This window comes from Salmo salar, chromosome 29 (genome assembly GCF_965601325.2).
Source record: "Salmo salar chromosome 29, fSalSal1, whole genome shotgun sequence".
NCBI classification, from domain to species: Eukaryota; Metazoa; Chordata; class Actinopteri; order Salmoniformes; family Salmonidae; genus Salmo; species Salmo salar.
Genome location: NC_138319.1, coordinates 21,972,001 through 21,991,513, shown reverse-complemented (window position 1 = coordinate 21,991,513; position 19,513 = coordinate 21,972,001). Strand labels below are relative to the sequence as shown.

The 19,513-nt window shown below is 38.6% G+C and overlaps 1 protein-coding gene across 8 annotated transcripts; it reads left to right on the top strand.

Annotated features, from left to right (window-relative positions):
- The first annotated feature begins 3,871 nt into the window (after positions 1-3,871).
- Positions 3,872-16,623, top strand: tfap2a (transcription factor AP-2 alpha). 8 transcript variants are annotated; one of them, XM_014181202.3, is made up of 7 exons: positions 3,872-4,028; positions 8,245-8,679; positions 9,838-9,889; positions 11,224-11,449; positions 12,050-12,168; positions 14,228-14,369; positions 15,202-16,623. In XM_014181202.3, exons 1-7 carry the CDS (start codon positions 3,993-3,995, stop codon positions 15,482-15,484), a joined length of 1,293 nt encoding a protein of 430 aa, XP_014036677.1. In that variant the 5' UTR covers positions 3,872-3,992; the 3' UTR covers positions 15,485-16,623. The 8 variants fall into 8 exon arrangements, with proteins under 8 accessions (XP_014036677.1, XP_014036681.1, XP_014036676.1 ...); XM_014181206.3 differs by having other exon boundaries at positions 3,873-4,028; positions 8,245-8,661; XM_014181201.3 differs by lacking the exon at positions 3,872-4,028 and adding an exon at positions 5,626-5,925.
- Positions 16,624-19,513: the final 2,890 nt, after the last annotated feature.

Sequence of the window (19,513 nt, the reverse complement as noted above, 5' to 3'; positions counted from 1 at the left end):
CATGCTGTCACAGCCTCTATAATGGCACAGATATAAAGATTGTGCTGCGTTCACGTGCTTGTCGGAACTAGGAAACGCTGAAATGTACAACTTGCAAACTGGTTGTAGTTATACACGTGCCACGTTCAACCAGATAGCAAGTCGAACATTTCTGAGTCCCGACTAGCATGTGAACGTGGCATAAGTCCTCTTCTATCTCTATGACTGACACCCTTTCAAAATGGGAGCATTTGAGTTGTAAGGCTAAAGCAACTGATGGTAGATGAATGTGGAGAAGTGAAGTCGGGGGAGGTTTTCCAACAGCAAGGCTCAGATCCAACATGGCAGTGTTGCCATTATTGATAAAAGTTTTTCTTTATAATGTCGAAATAAACATGTCTCCAACCCCCATATCACACACTCACAAACTGAAATCTTACAATATGTGTGCACATTGTACAATCAATTAGTGAGAGAGCCTCAAACATCACATTAATTTGTATGTATCCACTGTATACATGATTCACAGCAAAGTTGGTTCATGTTTCAATCATGTCTTTGGTCACGTTCGTGTGAGTAAAAAATACAATAAAAATGATTTGTTGACAATAAAGCCTCCCACAATGCAGGCAATGGCTGCAGGATGACATTGAAGTCCATCTGCAGAAACTTGCAGTAGATGCAAATCGGACAATTCTTATCCCCATAAAGCAACACACTTTGAAAGGTGGTGACTGACCAGGGCCAGATTACCGAAGGGGCACGCAGTGTTCCCAGATAGCATATGACAGCAACATTTGTAGAATTGCAGGACATTTGCTTTAAAACTGCTAAATTGTCTCTCAACCTCATGGGAAAATATGTAGAATAGCTGGAAATTTGCTTTGAAACTGCAAAATGTTTTCTCAGCCTAATGGCAAAATATGAACAAAATCAAGAGATGAACTATAAAACCGCAACAACAAAAATTACCTGCCCCATGGCAAAAAGTGTAGAATTGCGGAGATTTTCTTTAAAACCGCAACATTTTCTCTTAGCCTTATGACAAAATGTGTAGAATAAAACTGCACATTTCTCTCTCTTCACTATGGGTGGGCGCCAAATGCAGTAGTCCGACCATGTCACCGACTTGACAAATGTGATCTGCCGGAATGCGCCCATTAGCTTTAAAGTCACACGAGCTCTGTTAAAAGTCTACAATGAATTGTAAAACCCTACAATGAAAGGACTGTAATTAATTGATGAAAAACAACTGATAGTAGAAATATATGTGGGACCTTATTTTCAGTGAATGTATTGTGACACATTAGGCCTACCACTTGTATTTAACAATGCTATGTAATGAGTGTATTACTTTTCATAAATGTAGGCCTAATGCAGACAAGAATATCCTCAGTCAGAGATACGCCTAATATGAGTTGAATTTGAGTGCTTGTAAGGTGTTTTAGATTGACATATTTTCAGAATGGAGCACTATAGCCAACTAGGTCTACTGCCAAAACAGAATAGGTCTATCAAGTACCTAAGTAAGGGAAAAATGTAATAACTGTCCAGGTGAATTGACTACATTTTAGTTTGGGAGCGATATGGTCCCTTTAAATTGTATAATTTCAGCCACAAGATGGCGGAAGAGGATCAATAACGATTTATGCCTGTTGACGTCTGTGTCCAGATTGGGCCACATCTGAGATGATTATCATTATGAAGGATTTTAGGTTGAGATCAAAGGGTTAATTTGAAAGAATATGTGTTCGATTCCAGTATAACGCATAAATCACTCTTATAGGTTATCGATATAACCTAAAGTTAATTTTGGCATATAGATTATTATTATTTGTTTAATTATCCTTGCAGTGATATGAAAACTCATGTTGCGAACTGCACTGCACAGACCTGGTAGGCTTTTGGCTTACTATTTCTTCCTGTATTTCTATTCCAATACATTTGGTTTCAATTACAGTTGAATTTGAAACTTTTTTGCCTTTCTGCAGCGCTTTTCTTTCTTTTAGAACTTGATGGCGCCAGACCACAGTTTATTCTTCTGGGGATCATAATTTGAAAACCAACGATTGTTTCATCACTTCAAACGCATAGGGTAGGCCTACACGACCAGAAATCCAGAATTCATAACATTATGTGAGAGGCCTCTCTATAGATTTGCGGAGGAATATAATATAGGCAAATTCTGTGTAAATGATGTTTTACTCCTGGATAATGGTAAATACCTTGCAGCGGAGTGATTTTATAGTTCTTCAAACCATTAGATATTTCTTTACTTAGCTATACGGCTTAGCGTTTCATCACTCCTAACTTGTTAAATAATGAATAAAGTAATGCGCCAAAGTTTGGACAAATAAGAATTACGCACGAGGACGCGTTTCTCTAGCCATTGTAATATTCTATGACATGTCATGTTTTGAAGTAGACCATTTATTTAGCATAGGACTAATAATTCAGTAAACATCTGAAATACTACTACTACTACTAATAATAATAATACATTTGAGATGTTATTGGCAAAATGCATTGCGCATTATCCTTGCTAAATTGTGAGATATATCAATGCCCAAAAGGTGCAACCAGTCGTTTCAGTATCGTTGCCTATTAAACATCTTGTACGGTTTTATGATGCTTAACTGAAATTGTGCCGGGGGCTCCTGGCAGGGGTGGAAGTGGTTGAAACCAAGTCTTAGACAAACAGGTTGGATATTCACATGGAAACGGATCCTGTCCAGAACTCTTTAACACACTTGCTCGCGTTCCCTGTGCGCAGTACTGCAGTTAGCTACACCTTGTTGCTCTGAATATATGTTTTAGATTGTTCTTTTTTATCTGTATTCCTGCCTGCACTTTTATTATTTTCAAATCGATTGACTTTGAAGTCAAACATTGAGGGAATATTAAAGTTGCCCAAACATAGTACAAATATGTATAGAATACAAGTTTATAGACCGCACAGTTGCCAAACACCACAGTCAAATGCAAGACAAAAACAAATATGTAATCTAAAATATTTCAATATTTGCCCAATTGTGTGACTGTAATTCAACTGAGCTGTGTTTTCTCAGGAAAAGGCCTGTTGTTTAAAATAGTCTATATAGCTTTGAATTTGTTGAATTTGAAAGGGAATACTTATCGTTATGGTTTATTTGTCATATTTATATCAACTAAATAATACATCATAATTCAAGCCAGATATATCTTTCCATTATGCAATTGACAGTGCAGTGCAACCATGTTGTTGAGCGCCCCATAGGTAGAGTCGACATGTGTCCGGTTAGAATTAGAAAGAAAATACTTTTTGGACCATCATTACCATTAACACCTCGGTGAGCGCACGTGTTGCTCTTTTTATTTTTTGGTGTGCCTGGTGAAGAGCTGAGCTCATTCATTTCTGGCCTGAGGCGTCTTCATAAGTATGTATTAGAAATAAACAGATGATAAATAAACCATGACCCCAATACACGTATGGGAATCTGGTAGATTGTGTTTAAGTAATGATGTTACAGTTAACCTTCAGATTTGATCTTGACACAGTTTCATTTTTAATGTGAATAAATATTTTATAATCAACTGATATAGCCGACTTATTGACATGATGTTGATATTCAATAATATATAGATTTTTCATTTACTTTTGTATTTTACATATATAAACGGTATGCAAATGATATTGTTATATTGTTGTATTCACAACAGTTAGCCCATGGATGAAAAAAAAAATGCGATTCTGTGCGAAAGTTTCGTCCACACACTTTCCAGCCATATGTTCATTCACAATTGAACGTAGTAAGCCCCAAAAGCATATTCACAAAAGAGCATTACCTCTACTTCAGGTAGGTTAACACATCCGGTCTATTGCGCATGTGCCACCAGGTGGCCCAGAGGGTTTTTATGGCCAGGTGAGCTGATCTCGTTCACCACAAGTAAAAGCAAAAATTGGCTTATGGACGGAAGCCTCAATGAGATAACACGACGTGTGATCTACCATATCCAGGCAAATTGAAGAAACAATGATGTCAATAATGGGCAAAATGGGGGATTGGCAGGTATGTGCTGTTTATTTCAAGACAAAGAACGGGTAGACTACTAACTAGCCTACAGGAGTGTAATATATGTCGAATATATGGCCACAATTGGTAAATGCATTGCCATCAACTTTTCATTGTAGAATTAGTAGGCTAGCACTATATTTAGCCTAAATATTATACAATTATTCAATAGTTGTAATTATTTTTACTTTGACAGTGTTCTTTTTTCTCGCAAAAGTCGATTATGTTCCTATTTACGCCTGATTAACAATAGCGCATTGGCTTTCGTAATAACTTGGGGAAAGCAGATTTAACTTGCATAGAAGGTTACATCACTTTATATATCATGCAATTTAAGACTATAGAAAACCGTTCCTTATATAGAAGCAAATAATAGCCCATAGAGTATTCTTTAGGATATAACACGAATTGTTTTGCTATAGGCTAGAGTTTATTGAAATATGAATAAAATCAATAAAAATAGCACAAATCATACATAGGATGCTCCAATTGATCATTTTATATGTTAATTCGTCTATGATATGATAAATGGCATCTCATACTAAAGTTATAGCTCGCCCGGAAGTTGTGGTTCTTGTCATCTAAAATGTCAAAACAAATCTCTCCGATGTAGGCCTATTACTTTGGAGGGGCACGTTGGCCTAATGCAATTGATTTTTAAAGAATTATTTCATGTCGATTGTAAAACAGAACTTTCTAACGCGGTGAAACTGAAGTCGGTGAAACAATCCAAGCCATGGTGAGATTGAGCCTTTTGGTTTCACTCTCCAAAAGCACACAACCTCTAAAATCCACACAGCAGCATATAGAAACACATACAGACCCACACACCCCACGATTTATTTTTTAAGGCACCTTTACCCCGCTGATAGTTGTCATTGTGATCTAGATTCATGGGCCCTCTCATTAATAACAACCGGTTGTAAAGGTACCCCACCAAAAATGTAAATCTGAACTAGGAGAGGCCAACGCCTAGGAGTTGGCGACCTGGTTCTTGACCCGCCCAAATACTTCAGACCCTCATTCACATTAAACAAGCTATGTTGTTGTGTTAATTATTTACATTCCAAATACGGCGCTCTTACATGTCGTCAATGGAGATGTATACCCACTTTAGAGTGTTTCTTCTTTTGCATGACAGTGACAGAATAGCTTTTCATGGTCTCAACTCTCAATACGTCTAAAACAACAGTTTACCAAAATCAGTTTGGCCACAAAGTATGAAGAGAGCACTAGATAGAGTATTTACGTGTGGCACGCTCTTCAGAGCAAGTTAACCATCCTAAAATGTAAGCATAGACAGATTATACCATAGGCCCATATAGGGTGTGAGATGATGGAACTTGTTTTTATGAAGCTGTTACATAAACAGTTGTTTTTATGAAACCACATTTCCTGAAACGAATATGCACGACAAAGGAAGCAAATTAATACACAACATGTATTATCCAATTATTTGTTTTATCATAGCCATCAAATGAACGTTCACACCCCCAGGTGCAGGGTGTGTTGTTGCCTTTTTGTCACAGAGAATGCTTATAAAATGTACGCTCAATTCCTGCTGTATATTCTCATTGAATGTGGGAGAAGTAAATACATGTGAAATTTTCGCTCCAGTGTTACCTGTGTTGTCCATTGGTGTTGGGCAGATGGGAATCAAGCGGCTGTTGATATGCTAATGAGGGAATGCGAATGTTATTACAGTGGTGCGCGAGCCTTTTACTTTCACCATTAGAGGGAGATCTCAGAGCGCAGACAGCCAAGCTCAACTAAAATAGTTTCAGCTAGAGCACAATTCACTGTGTAAAACAAGGAAAGGCGCTCTCAATACCCACCACAACCCATGAAAATGCTTTGGAAATTAACTGATAATATAAAATATGAAGATTGCGAGGTAAGAGGCTCATATTTGATTTATTGCTGTTTTCATGTAATTAATGGGGTATACTGCTTTATTTTCATTTTGTCAATCTGTAATTGTTTTGACAGTTGTCTGGGAACATATTTAATTCATTGAAGGATATACAGATGCATACTGGTTTATTTCATATGTTAGATATTTTGCTATTTTGATATGGAGTAATGCAATTTTTAATTGTGTAGAAAAATACATTTTACACAGTTTCAATATTAACAGTGCAAATAAAGTAATTGTAATAATAATAATACATTTTCACATCAATAAATTAAAGTAATAAATGGCAAATATATAGGAAAAAATATATATATTTATATAATTTAAAACGTAATTGTATAAAATAGGATTTATCAAAACTCACTGCTGAAACATGCTAAATGTACATAGAATGTAAGAGAATGCACTTAGGGAGACATACCCAAAATGCATGTGTTGACTGTATCATCGAAAAAGAAGTAAGTTGAAAATAATGTGTTTAAATAATAGGATGCCTATCCCTTACATTCTTATAAAATAAATCGGTGCATTTCGAGCCCTTAGTGGTGTGTGTGCACTGCACACGCTGTGTTATTGTTATTATAGAATAGAAAGTTTGGCAGTCATATCAGGGAGTTGTTTAGGAGTGGTGCAGCCAGTTGAACGTGTTTTAACCGCGTCTGGAGAATACGCAAGCAAAGAGCAGGGGCGAAACGCTGGGCTGGATTTCGCTGCCCGTGTTTGAATTTGTGATTCTCTCATTCAAGTTTAGTTTACGGTTAGGCTAATAGACCTGTTTCTGTTGTGAAATCAGTGTTAACTACCGTGTTTTCATAATGGTTACTATTTTGCTGTTTTGTCAAAATGGTCGCGTGCAAATAGGTTAAAAGTGGAAAGTGGATGTCTTAAGCTTGCGTATCCGTATAATAACTTTTGAATATATTTGCTCGGAGTGAAAGTTAGCTCGGCTGGCGTAGTTTGAAATCAAATAACCGTGGATTAATTCATTCGAGAGACTCGGGAAGGGCCATGGAAAGCGAGGCGTCGGAAACTGAAGTGAAAAACAAAGGGACATGGCGAGCAGACAACCGCCCTCTGAACAGTAAAAATGTGCCAGCCGAGATGCCCTCAGCGTTTGCCGGATTTTCACACGAATCAGAGGTGCACATTGTTTCCTTCCATGGCTCTTCCTCTATCTCTGGTCCCCCCTTCATTCTGCCTTTCTTTCACTTGTGCTTGCCTTCGAACCTTTTAAAATGTTCCCCCCTCTCTCTGATTCGTCAGACGCAAGAGAATGTCCCTCTTTTTGTCTCCCTCTCTCTCTCCCCTCCTCACTCACTCCCTCTTTCTCTCCCCATCTCTGATTAGATAGATATACTGATTCCTCATTCAATGGACGTCATTTAGTGCAGACTCTGCCTTGAGTTGCTTCCTCGCTTCACGCTCGATTTCCGACCATTCTTCCCTTATTAAGAATTCGTGTAATATTAATAGTCATGAATATCTGCTATTAGGAGTCCAAGGAAAGAAGCAGCTCTTTGCTAATATGAGCTCAGTCGAGGGAACAGCACAGTGATAGAGACAGAAGACGGAACAGGGATACAAGAAACTTTAAACATAAATCCGCAAGACCAAACATTGCATTTTAGAATCGAATGAAGGGCAGTGGGAATTTAACCAAATTCTGATGGATTATCGTTCTTCGGTGGTGCTTATCTGAACATTGGGCTCCGTGATCTTTCAATAGTGTTGTTGCTGGCATTATTTTGTTTGCTCGTAAATTTTCGTTGTTTTATCAACGTTTTTCTTCTGAAAATTCTCTTTTGAATCGCTCGAAAATCTTCGCAGATGTTAGTGCACAGCTTTTCCGCGATGGTAAGTTGGACTCGGTGGCAAAGACTACTACTTATAGCCTACTTCGTGCAGCAATCAGACTCCGATTATTGCCTTTTTTAGTCAAATAGTTTTGCTAAACGATCATACAAAAAAGAAAGAAAATGCAAGATTGCTCTCATATTTCATTTCAGTAGGCCTATCTAAATATTTTAACTGTAATCATTTCCCCCTGAAAATCATCAAATAGGCCTACGGGTGTGTTATTAGCCTACAGTAATTATCACTGTTATTATTGTTAGCATTATTATTATTAGGCTATTATTGCTGCGTTCAACAGATAAATGCTGTTGATTTTATTTCAACCAACGACTTTGAATAGACATTCAATTATGGTAGGTGACAGTCCATAAAAGCCCCGGTGAAAACGGGTAAAATGGAGGGCTGGTGTATAGGTTTAATTTCTCCGATTCTTTTTTTCTGCAGGATCGTCACGACGGTACCAGCAATGGGACAGCCAGGCTACCTCAGCTGGGAGGCGTGGGCCAGTCTCCATATAGCGCCCCTCCACTCTCCCATACCCCAAACTCCGACTTCCAGCCACCGTACTTTCCTCCGCCCTACCAGCCAATCTACCCCCAGTCTCAGGACCCATACTCGCACGTCAACGACCCCTACTCCCTCAACTCCCTGCACGCTCAGCCGCAGCCACAACACCCTGGCTGGCCGGGCCAGAGGCAAAGTCAGGAGAGCAGTTTGCTGCACCAGCACCGTGGCTTGCCCCATCAGCTCTGTAGGGAGTACCGTAGAGAAGTGCTCCTGCCGTCGGGCCACGGAATCGATACGGGACTCTCAGATTCTATCCCAATCCATGGAATACCTCACTCTTTAGAAGATGTTCAGGTAATTCAGCATTATTTGGTAATTATATTATTATTACTATTACATTTTTACTATTACATTATTGTTGTTGTTGTTATTATTATAATAATTGTTGTTGTTATTATTTTCTTATTGTTATTTTGAAATTATTATTAGGCCTACACACGTAGCCTTCTATAGCCTAAGTGTTTGCTGCTGTAAATTGGCAGCTCTGTATGAAATGTCACGGCCTACATTTAATGACTCAGTGCATGGCATGCAATTTTATAAATGCAGAAATGGTCAAAGATTATGGCCATAACCATTGCATTTAATTGACAGAGCCCTTTTTATGTAAATGTCCCAACAGAAATTACATTTTACAAACGGCTCTCGAGTGAAACACTGTATAAAAGCCTATTTGCATGGATTATTCCGTCTATATTCTCCAGCTGTGTTTGCACTTTATTAGCCGTAGTATTTTTGTTGACCCTCTCTCTCCACTGAAAAGATGCATAGCGTTATAAACACTTGCCCTAAGCAAACAGATCAAAGCTGAAGCTCTGAGAACTATAATATGATCTGCAACCCCTCTCACAAAATGGATGGTATACCGCGCTTGTTGATTAATATTCCCTGTCATTTTTGGACATGATTCTGGATATCCTCCCTTCATCTTTAATTTAATTGTGCTCATTGAAAATACTCAAGTCCCGATATGAGCAGGAGGCTGAGAGCAATAATAAAATGTCCACTCGGTAGTTTTGCACATGCAGGCACACTGTGAGCACCATGTTTTAGATTAAGTTCCATCGCTCCGCAGGTAATACGAATACATCGAGTAAGTAAAGGCCTGTACAATGACGCGTTTGTTTTTTTTCTAAAACAAATGCCTAATCCCCAATTAGCGTGCACGACGTGTAATACCACCTTTATTCCGAATACAATTTGGAATCATAGTTATTCGTAAGTATCCATTCTGCGGATGGAATTAGGTCATGATTATTGGGCGACAGAGCCTCATTATTTAAGTCTGATATGCATGACGGGCACTGCCCAACAGCTATAGCCATTATCACCCTCATTGAAAATAATAAGAGGCCCATCATATATTTGGATTGTGAGCTACATGCCAGTCTTTTGCAAACAGCATGACATGTAAAATTAATTCCATTGTATTCTATATTAAATAGTGTATTTTGCATCTGTGTGTTGCAGCATGTTGAGGATCAAGGAATTCACATCCCAGATCAGACTGTAATTAAAAAAGGTAAGCAATTTCCTTCGAGATGCCATGTATGTTTCCACAAGCTGCACACCACACCACACCACCACTCTGCTCCGGAGCTTGTGCGGTAGTCAGCGCCTCACTGAACCAAGTGGATTAATGCGCAGTGTTTTTTATTACGTGAGCTTGAGTGCATCAAACTAACTGCATGCACCTTTTCATCAATTAATGCCAATGTCAGCATTTCAGAGTAGGCCAAGTCAGATGCGAATATGCCCTATATAGGCTATGCTGTTTAAGCTAGTGGTTTTAATGTGTTGACGCATCTTTTCGCTATATATCGTAAATATAGGCCCGTTCGGGAGAAAATCTAAAATGGCAGTTGGTAATGCTCTATGTATTAAGTGTCAGGATGATACCAGATCCTGCATCAAAGGTGGAAAACAATATAGACTGCAAAAATAGGCAAGGTCTTTAAACCATTTATAGAGTCTCATTCCATCAGTGTTTGGCTTCGGTTGATTATGGAATAATGCGTTCAGTGTTGTATTATCATATATGGGCCTAGCATAATTGCGTGTGAATTCGATTGTTTACTCCTATAAGACCATTTCTGGCGTGCTAGGCCTACTTCATGGTCAGGTTGAACGTTACTCCTCTCGCTATGTGGAGTCTTTTGTCAGTTCAAATTAGATGCGCAGGGGATAAATCTTGAGAGATGCTCTTTCCGCATCAACATGATAATTGGCTCTTATATTAGTAATCTCAAGAGTTCGTTTAACTCCTATCGTCTCTATTAGCCTCCCCTGGGCTATTAATGTCACAAGTGATCTATCCAAAAGCGCTAGTCCCTTTGTCTCCGGTTACTGCACACAAAACGGTAACCCTGCAAAGTGAAATCACACGCGCGACTGTATTTTTGGGGAGACCACGGATATTTGAAAAAAGGCTTCTCTTCGCGTGCTGTGTCTGTGTGTGTGTGTGTGTGTGTGTGTGTTTTAAGTATTGCAACATGTGTGCGCGCGCGTCTGCAAAAGCTTGCGATGTTTCAGAGCTCAAATTGCATAGATAGCCTACCCTAAACAAATATGGGCCTATACGAGGTCTACAATATGGTACAACATTTAGCAATGGTTAGGCCTTTGTGCGTAGGCCTAATAACAAAAACAAGAAAACAATAAATAGGCCTATATTATCATTGTTAATGTTTATTATTCGTGTTAATATTATTATTATTATTTGGCCTGTCATATCCTATGCCAATTGTTTTAATTGTGTGTAGGCCTCTACACACACACCGCGTTTGATATGAATCTCATCTGATTAACGGTCTACATTGAATAAGATTCACTGAACTTGTTCTCTTTCTTCCATAGGTCCAGTTTCTTTATCCAAGAACAACAACGTCTCCGCCATTCCGATAAATAAGGACGGTCTTTTTGGCGGTGTGGTAAACCCCAACGAGGTGTTCTGCTCTGTTCCGGGTCGCCTGTCTCTGCTCAGCTCCACATCAAAATACAAGGTCACGGTGGCGGAAGTGCAGAGACGCCTTTCGCCGCCTGAGTGCCTCAACGCGTCACTGCTGGGCGGGGTGCTGAGAAGGTGAGCCGGACTTTAATGTCGCTCCTCATTCTTTATCCCAGGTATAATTAAAATCGACCAAGCGTGACACCTCCTGCATTTAAAACAGCCCAAAAGCCAGACTGTTAAATTCCATATTAACTTTACACTCACAATGTTGCCCACAAATTAATGTAGGCCTTTTGGCCTTACCCTCAACCCCGGAAGACTAGTTTAAGCACATCATATATAGGCCTACACCTACAACAGTAAACTACTTCAGTGTTTAGTCTATAGATTCCAAACTAGACACAAAGCCAGTATTTTGGGTATACACTGTGCATTCAAATAAAGTAGTTTCAGTGATTTGAAAATACATAGCCTATATTGGCACACACATAGACCTGTAGACACCGATAGTGTTATAGAAGCATATGGAAGGAAGACGATGCTATTATGGCATTGTTATTTTTTAAATCAAGATAGCTACCTCTTTGATGCAATAATATGATTAATAACATACTTATTCATTCAGACCTTTTTGGATCAGATAGTGTGTAACAATGATGGTAAAAAAAAAAAATACATGCCATTTTACAAATTAGCCTATTCATACAACCTATTTTTCTGTTCTTGTCACAGGGCCAAGTCTAAGAATGGCGGAAGGTCCCTCAGAGAGAAATTGGATAAAATCGGATTAAATCTACCTGCAGGTAGACGCAAAGCCGCAAACGTTACCCTGCTGACGTCACTAGTCGAAGGTAAGTTGCATTGTAAATGATCTGAGTTCCGGTTCCCGGGATAGCAGGTGCTTTGAACGGTTTCAGGGGGGACATTCGAAATCAGTATATGCGCTCATCCATGTCATTTGGACTGACTTTGCCTTGCAAACCAGTCAGGCATGAAGGATATATGTGTGTTTTTGAACGAGAGGATGATGGTAATAATTTTAAAAGGCTCTTCGCAACATTGGCCTGTGTATTTAGCCTTCATGTGTGCAATCCTCTCGTGAAAGTGGTCCTAGAATAGGCTACTACAGTGTGAGGTGGGGGTCGGTTAGCCTGGCTGGCCTAGTTTGTGCCAGATGAACTAGGCTCCTTGTTGAAGCAGGGTTATGGGCATTTGCTTATTTATTGTCTAGCGTGAGTGTGGAGCTGTTTCACCTCTGGCAGAGGTGGATCGATTGATTTATTAACCCTATAGTGGCTTGTTATCATGATCATTATTATAAGGCCTATATTAGGCTAGTAGTAGTAGTAGTAGTAATCATAGTTATAGTAATAGTAGTAGTAGTATTAATAGGAGTAATAGTAGTAATAGTCGTAGTAATAATCATAGTTGTAGTAGTAGTAGTAGTAGTAGTAATAATCATTGTTATAGTAGTAGTAGTTGTAGTAATAATCATAGTTATAGTAGTATTAGTAGTAGTAATAATCATAGTTATAGTAACAGTAGTAATAATCATAGTTATAGTAGTATTAGTAGCAGTAATAATCATAGTTATAGTAACAGTAGTAATAATCATAGTTATAGTAATACTAGTAGTAGTGGGCCTACTAGCCAACAGCTACAGCTACTGCTACTGCTATTAGACTTGTATTATTTACACATGCAGGGACACTTTCTGTTGCTCTGTGATTGAAGTGGAAGTGACCTATGGAAGATCTATATGTTGTGAGACTATTAAATAATAAATTAGGTAATTGTGGCACACTATGAGGATGCCATTGCTATTGAATAAATCCATTTTGCTTGCAAAGTTGAACCTTATTATTCAGTGCGGTGGTATTTGGTGAGCTGTGGATTTTAAAGGTGAAAGCCTGGGACGGTTCATTGGTTCCTGTTAATCATTACAGTCGTAGAGCGAATGCAATATTCATTGTACTTCATTGAAATTGGGTGCTGTATGGTAATGAGGTTGAAGAAATATAGGATTCTTTGCGATAAAGTGTGTGTGTGGGGGGGGGGGGGGGGGGGGGGGATATGAAGACACTCGGTTATTTAGTGAAGAGACACTGCGTTTTTCTGAAGTGCTGTTATTGTTTATGATCCGCTCCATTTTATGGAAACGAGTTTACTGGACTTGAGCTTTGATGCTAATTGGCGCATGCGTTCTTCCGGAGTTGAGGCTTATGGCAGGAAGCCCCGCAGTAAAAACCCAACTGTTTCAGGAAATTAAAACCAAAGACTTGAAAAAATCTACAAAAAAAGGCAGACCTCAATGGAATGAACCTATAATTCTCATGGCTAAAGTATGTAGGAGCGAGATTTGCATATAGCCTTTTAAAATTGCTTTCGTTGTATGATCTGCTGGACTTTCAATAATGTTTAGGGATGGCTAAGCAATGACATGGTGATATGCATGACGCTACTTATGACATTTTATATTGCTTCCGTGATATTTAACTCTTCTCACGGAATGGGGGCCTGACTCTTATTGATAACAGGCAGCCTAGCGGTTATGGGCGTTGGGCCAGTAACCGAAAGGTTGCTGGTTCGAATTCCCGGGCCGACAAGGTGAAAAATATGTAGATGTTCTCTTGAGCAAGGCACTTAACCCAAATGCCTCTCTGGATAACAGCGTCTGCTAAATGACAACAACAAAAAATACAAAAATAAAATAATCCATCATGTGATGGAAGGTACAAGTGCTAGCCTATAGCCTACTGATTTAGAAGTTGACGCAAAGACAAGGCCTTCTCTTTGGCCGAGGACGTTCATTAGATGAATCATGTGTTAAATGGAAGTGTTAATTGGTCTATATTTGATGTCCAATTTAGAGCAATATAGTATACACTCAATCCATTCTTTCCTTCTCAGGCGAAGCCGTGCATCTTGCCAGAGATTTTGGTTACGTATGCGAGACTGAGTTTCCGGCCAAGGCAGTAGCTGAATATACAAACCGTCAGCACTCCGACCCAAACGAACAAGTCCAGAGGAAAAACATGTTATTGGCAACGAAGTAAGTGCTGTATTATTACATTTCATATGTAAAAAAAAAATATGTAATTCTCGTGTTTACATCGACAGTGTTTGCAAACACAAATGGATGATCGTGGTCAATTCTATAAATTCGTTTTTTATATTTTTTTTGTAGGCTTTTTGATAGGCCTATATATTGCACATGCATTTCTAAAGTGTTGATTTATGGACTCGTTATTTGTGTTACATTGTAGTAGGCTATTGAATGGATGTGACATTAAAACTGACCAAAAGAATATTGGATACAAATTAATCGACTAATGTCAAATTATTTGTCCTTCTAATAAGCCAGATAGGTCATCAGGTGATGTTATGCACACGACAAAATGCCACATTGAACAAACACTTCTTGAATTTGACACTTTCAACTAATATTAGGCCTATTGAATTGGATATCCATGCTCTGTATTTGATTCATGCCAAGCATTTTCGCGTTGCGTAAGCATTGAATAAAACACGTGCACGAATAGCCTGAGACTATCCAATATAGTGTTATTGGTCGCTTGAACAGGCCTCAGATTCATCCATATGCAACCATTTTGTTTGCTGTGATTGGGATTGCATTGAAACATAGTTGGTTTTATTCCAACATCAACCTTTCCTCACTACATTATAACATTTAGACATAGTATGACACTATACTTATACGTCCCTTTGAGCAAATATGCGATTGGCCACATTCTAATGTTGTAGTACTAACTATATCAAATTAATAGGATCTTTGATCATGTCTTGTATAGGCCTATACGTCATATTAGGGGCAGACTGGCATTATGATTGTAATTAACATATATATTGTCTCCCCATTTTAGGCAAATCTGCAAAGAATTCACAGACCTGCTTTCCCAGGACCGTACGCCCTTGGGGAATTCTCGACCACAACCTATTCTTGAGCCAGGGATTCAGAGTTGCTTGACCCATTTCAGTCTCATTTCTCACGGATTCGGGACCCCGGCCATGTGCGCGGCCCTCACCGCTCTTCAGAACTATCTGACCGAGGCGATTAAAGCCATGGACAAAATGTACCTGAACAACAACAGTCACTCAGACAGCGGCACTAAAGGCGGAGACAAAGACGAGAAGCACAGAAAGTGATTCCCACCTGAAAGCCCAATATAAATATTATAAATACATATAAATACTATTGATCAAGTAAACGTGCCACTTCCTGATCTCGCGATGATTTTACATGTTTGTTTTTAATACCATTCAACTTTGGATTCACGGGAAGTGATGCGCAAGATCCCCACAATAATTAAAAAGAAAAAAAATGCTGAAAGGCGCAAAGGAACAGATCCAGAGAGGGAAAGATCTCTGCCACATCTATGACTTTTTATGTACTCCCTCTTTTTATGAGCTGCAACGGACTGAAATCGAGCGACCCTTATATCTCTCAATTTACGATTGTAGCCATGTGACAAAAAGAAGCTAAAAGAGGATGAATTATTATCAGTATTGTGAATAATAAACTTGAAAAAAATCCACACAGTTCCATGTCATGACTTCAGTTGTAGACTCTCACTCCAAGCGACCAACTTGAACTTTGAATTTCAACACGATTCACGGTTATATAAGGGAATCTGTGTTCATGTATGTATATATTTATTTATGTGTAATTTAATGGGAATTGTAAATATGGTGCGTCTGTTGAAACTTATTTTTTATTTATCTGGTGCCTCCTGTTTTAGTGGGTTTAAATATTCGGTTAGTTCTTCATGTGGTTTTATGGTTCTTAGAAAACAGAAGTTTGGGGTATTTTTTTTCTCTGGGATATTTCAATTCAGCCCTCTTGTAGCATGTTGAGGCGACATTGAAGCAAGTAAACAAATTTAATAGAAATAAACCTCCATTTCTCTCTAGCTATATCATCCTTATTCCATTCAGTTTTTTAATTGAAAAGTGCATAATCGAGACCCCGAAGAGAACTGTTTTGTGTTTCTACTTTCTTGTTTTTATACAAGCTTTTATGTGTTGTGCCAATCAGAATACGTTTCACTTGTTCTTCCCTTGAAGCACCATAAAAGCAATAAATGGATATTGTCTTTTGATTATTTTTTTTTTATGTTCGAAGTAATTCTAAGCATTTGGGACCATCTGATATCTTGTATGTCCAATGTCCAGATTGGAGGCAGTTTTAGCTGTATTGTATAGACTTGTGCTGGCAATAGTTCCCATGCCTGTCAATGTATTATAGTCCTTTGTTGCCCAGAAAAAAATAAACATTTGATACGCTTCATGTTGATTTTTATTCATATATTTTCATTTTTTATTCAGTGGGTGATACGCCCGGGTGTATTTTCGTTCTTGGCATTTTTTTTCTATTCAGCACGGTTACAGTAATTGAGTTTAACTCTCCCCTGACGAGTGTTCCTTGCAATAAGCAGCTGAACCCATTGTTTCCCTCAAGTATAATAAAACAACTTATACTTTCAACTCATAGTTCAGAGCACAGGATCATTCAAACCCGGAGCCGAGCTTTTTTACCATGCCAAATGACACACAGAAAACAATGAATTCATTGGTGTTTGAAGTGTGTGTGTGAAGCGCCAGCCCTCAAGCAAAACCGTTCTTTAAAATCAGTGAGATGTATATGGCTGTGTTGAAGGTTATTACATTTGCCTTTCCCTACCATTCTATTGTTTTTTTATTTGGTTTTTGTTAACGCTTTTTTAAGACATGCATCAAATATTTGTTATTACTAGCCTGTCTGTAATTATTGGTGTTGTTTGACAGCATTCAGTTGGAATAAAATGTGGGAAACCTATTTCAACTGCATTCAGTTAAATGATATGACAAATAAGTTGGCATGTGGATATATCTTATATTTGCTCACATCTCTACCCATAGGCTTCGTTGTAGTCATATCGATGCAAATGATCATGTATGCTTCTAACACACCTGCTGTAGCCTTGTTTTGCTTGCCCAAAGCCACGGGGACGATGCATTACATAAGCGAATTCAAATGGAGTTTTGATTGTGTATTGATGGCATGCACCTCGAAATCAATCTCTACTGAAGCATGGTGGAGTGGAGTCGGTGGATGTATATGCATATCCTGTGTCTGTGTCTGTTCTATTTTCCACTCTCTGGTTCTAGTCGAGAGCGTTGTGGCATGGGGATGTTGTGACATCGAGATAGATTTAGGCCTACTGAGCAACTTTTCTTCAACCCCCCCCCCCTTTTCTTTTACATTTTCCAAAATAGCGGTTATTTATTATCTGCATATTTTAAGCCCAGACGGTCTGTTTTATTCCGAAGCAGTTGTTTTCAAATAAGGTGAATGAAGCCTAACTGTACATGTCCTTGGTATAATTGCGGTGCAGTGCTGTAGCAGGTGAAGCGAGCCATTGTCTGTCAGGGCTGTTTTTGTTGGCTGCATCTCAGATTGTGTGTGGGATCCTAACCCCAGGCACAATAGCTCACTCATAAAGAGGAATACCCGGCTGCGCCTTCCATTAAAAAAAAGCATAAATAGTCACTTTAAAGGAAACAATCGTATTAAATAGCATTCACTGGTATTAGGAAGCCCCTCACGTGTGTCATTAATGCTAATGTTATTTAATAAATGTATCGGGGGTAAATGAAAGCGTTTTTTGAGAGCGAAACGAAAGCATTATACATGTCTATCACAATGGCAGCTATCGAAAGCACGTGAAGGCTATGGGCCTATCAAGGAATGAACATGCAATGCCATTGCCCCCATTTCTGAAGGGAAAAAAAACACATTTTCTTTCGTTTGTTTACTTTGATACAAACCTGTAATTTACATAGGCTACTGTTTTAATACGAATTTTTTAATTTTGCCATAATTTGATCTTAAACAGGTAGAACTAGTTTTACATAATGCCTTACAGCTAAAGTAATTTGCAACAACGAAGAGGCCTGAAATTTGAAGAGCCAGTCAGCAATACCCAACTGAATTTCGCTAATTCAATCCGTAACCCCTGGTTTCAGCTACATCAATTACACTTGATTCCACTATAATAATTAATACGTGCGTCTGCTGTGTACTGTTCCCCGAGTTGTTATGAAATAGCCTATTCTTAAATGTTAGGCTACAATTTACTTTAAAACAAAATCTGATCTTCCCATGCATCAGCATACCCTTGATTGCATACACACGAATATGCAGAGATGCATACGCTCAGGCACGCATAGCCTACACTCCACACGCATCATTATCTGATCGTAGTCAGAAACTATTTTGATGAGATGTTGTTGGGAGCCATTGGTTGGTGAGCTGACGTCACTGCATCACGATCCGTTCTTCAAAATAGACAAGACCAAACTCACAACATCCAACATGTTTAATGGCAATACAATACTTTGAGCTGGCAGATTTAGCAATAGATTAAAGACTGTTACTAGTGGCTATATATAGCGTTGGTTTGATGTGCGGTGCTGAGTCAATTCCATTTCGATACCAGTCAATGCATGAAATAACAGAAATGTAATTAATTGACCCTTCAAGTGCGAATGGCCCCAAATACAAAGTCAAGGGTTAACAAAAATGAAAAATGATGAAATAGACTAACACAGGCCTAAAATAATTAAAATTGCATTTAATGCCATTGCATCAGAATGGCTAGCTAACTAAAAAAACACAATTTAGTCACTTGCAACTATAGCTTTGAACCATGCAGTTTCCATAGAGATGGAATACTAGATTCGTTTTCGTCATTCATGTGCTGTGTACACAAGTAACCTTATAATAATTGACCTCCGGACTGAAAACCGGATGTGTCAAGCATGCATACAGTGTAACCCTCCATCTGCAACATGCAAACGATGTATAGGTTATTTGGAGAGTATACCATGTAAATCTATTTTTTTTATTGTATTCAAGCTACTTTTAGTTCCTGCATGGACACATATGTTTACCAAATTGCTAATTTCTTTATATCTCATTAATGACGAATTGAAAACTGCAGGACATTCTACAAGTAGAGAAATATGTCTTCTATGCACATAGGGTTCACTAAAATGACAATTGAAACGCGGACCGGTGCAATAGAATTATGTGACTCTATAAGTTTGCAATGAAGCGCAAAATGGCTAATTGTCGTCAAGTCTGACATCAACCCTCATTTCGGTCTCGACACCCCTCGACTGACCTCACCCCAC

Excerpts from the sequence above, each read along its gene's own strand:
- tfap2a (XM_045710917.2), top strand. The coding sequence starts at position 6,955 with ATGGAAAGCGAGGCGTCGGAAACTGAAGTGAAAAACAAAGGGACATGG. Across the intron at positions 7,087-8,244 it reads GATTTTCACACGAATCAGAG|GATCGTCACGACGGTACCAG; the intron begins GTGCACATTGTT and ends TTTTTTCTGCAG. Across the intron at positions 8,680-9,837 it reads AGGTAATTCAGCATTATTTG|CATGTTGAGGATCAAGGAAT; the intron begins GTAATTATATTA and ends TGTGTGTTGCAG.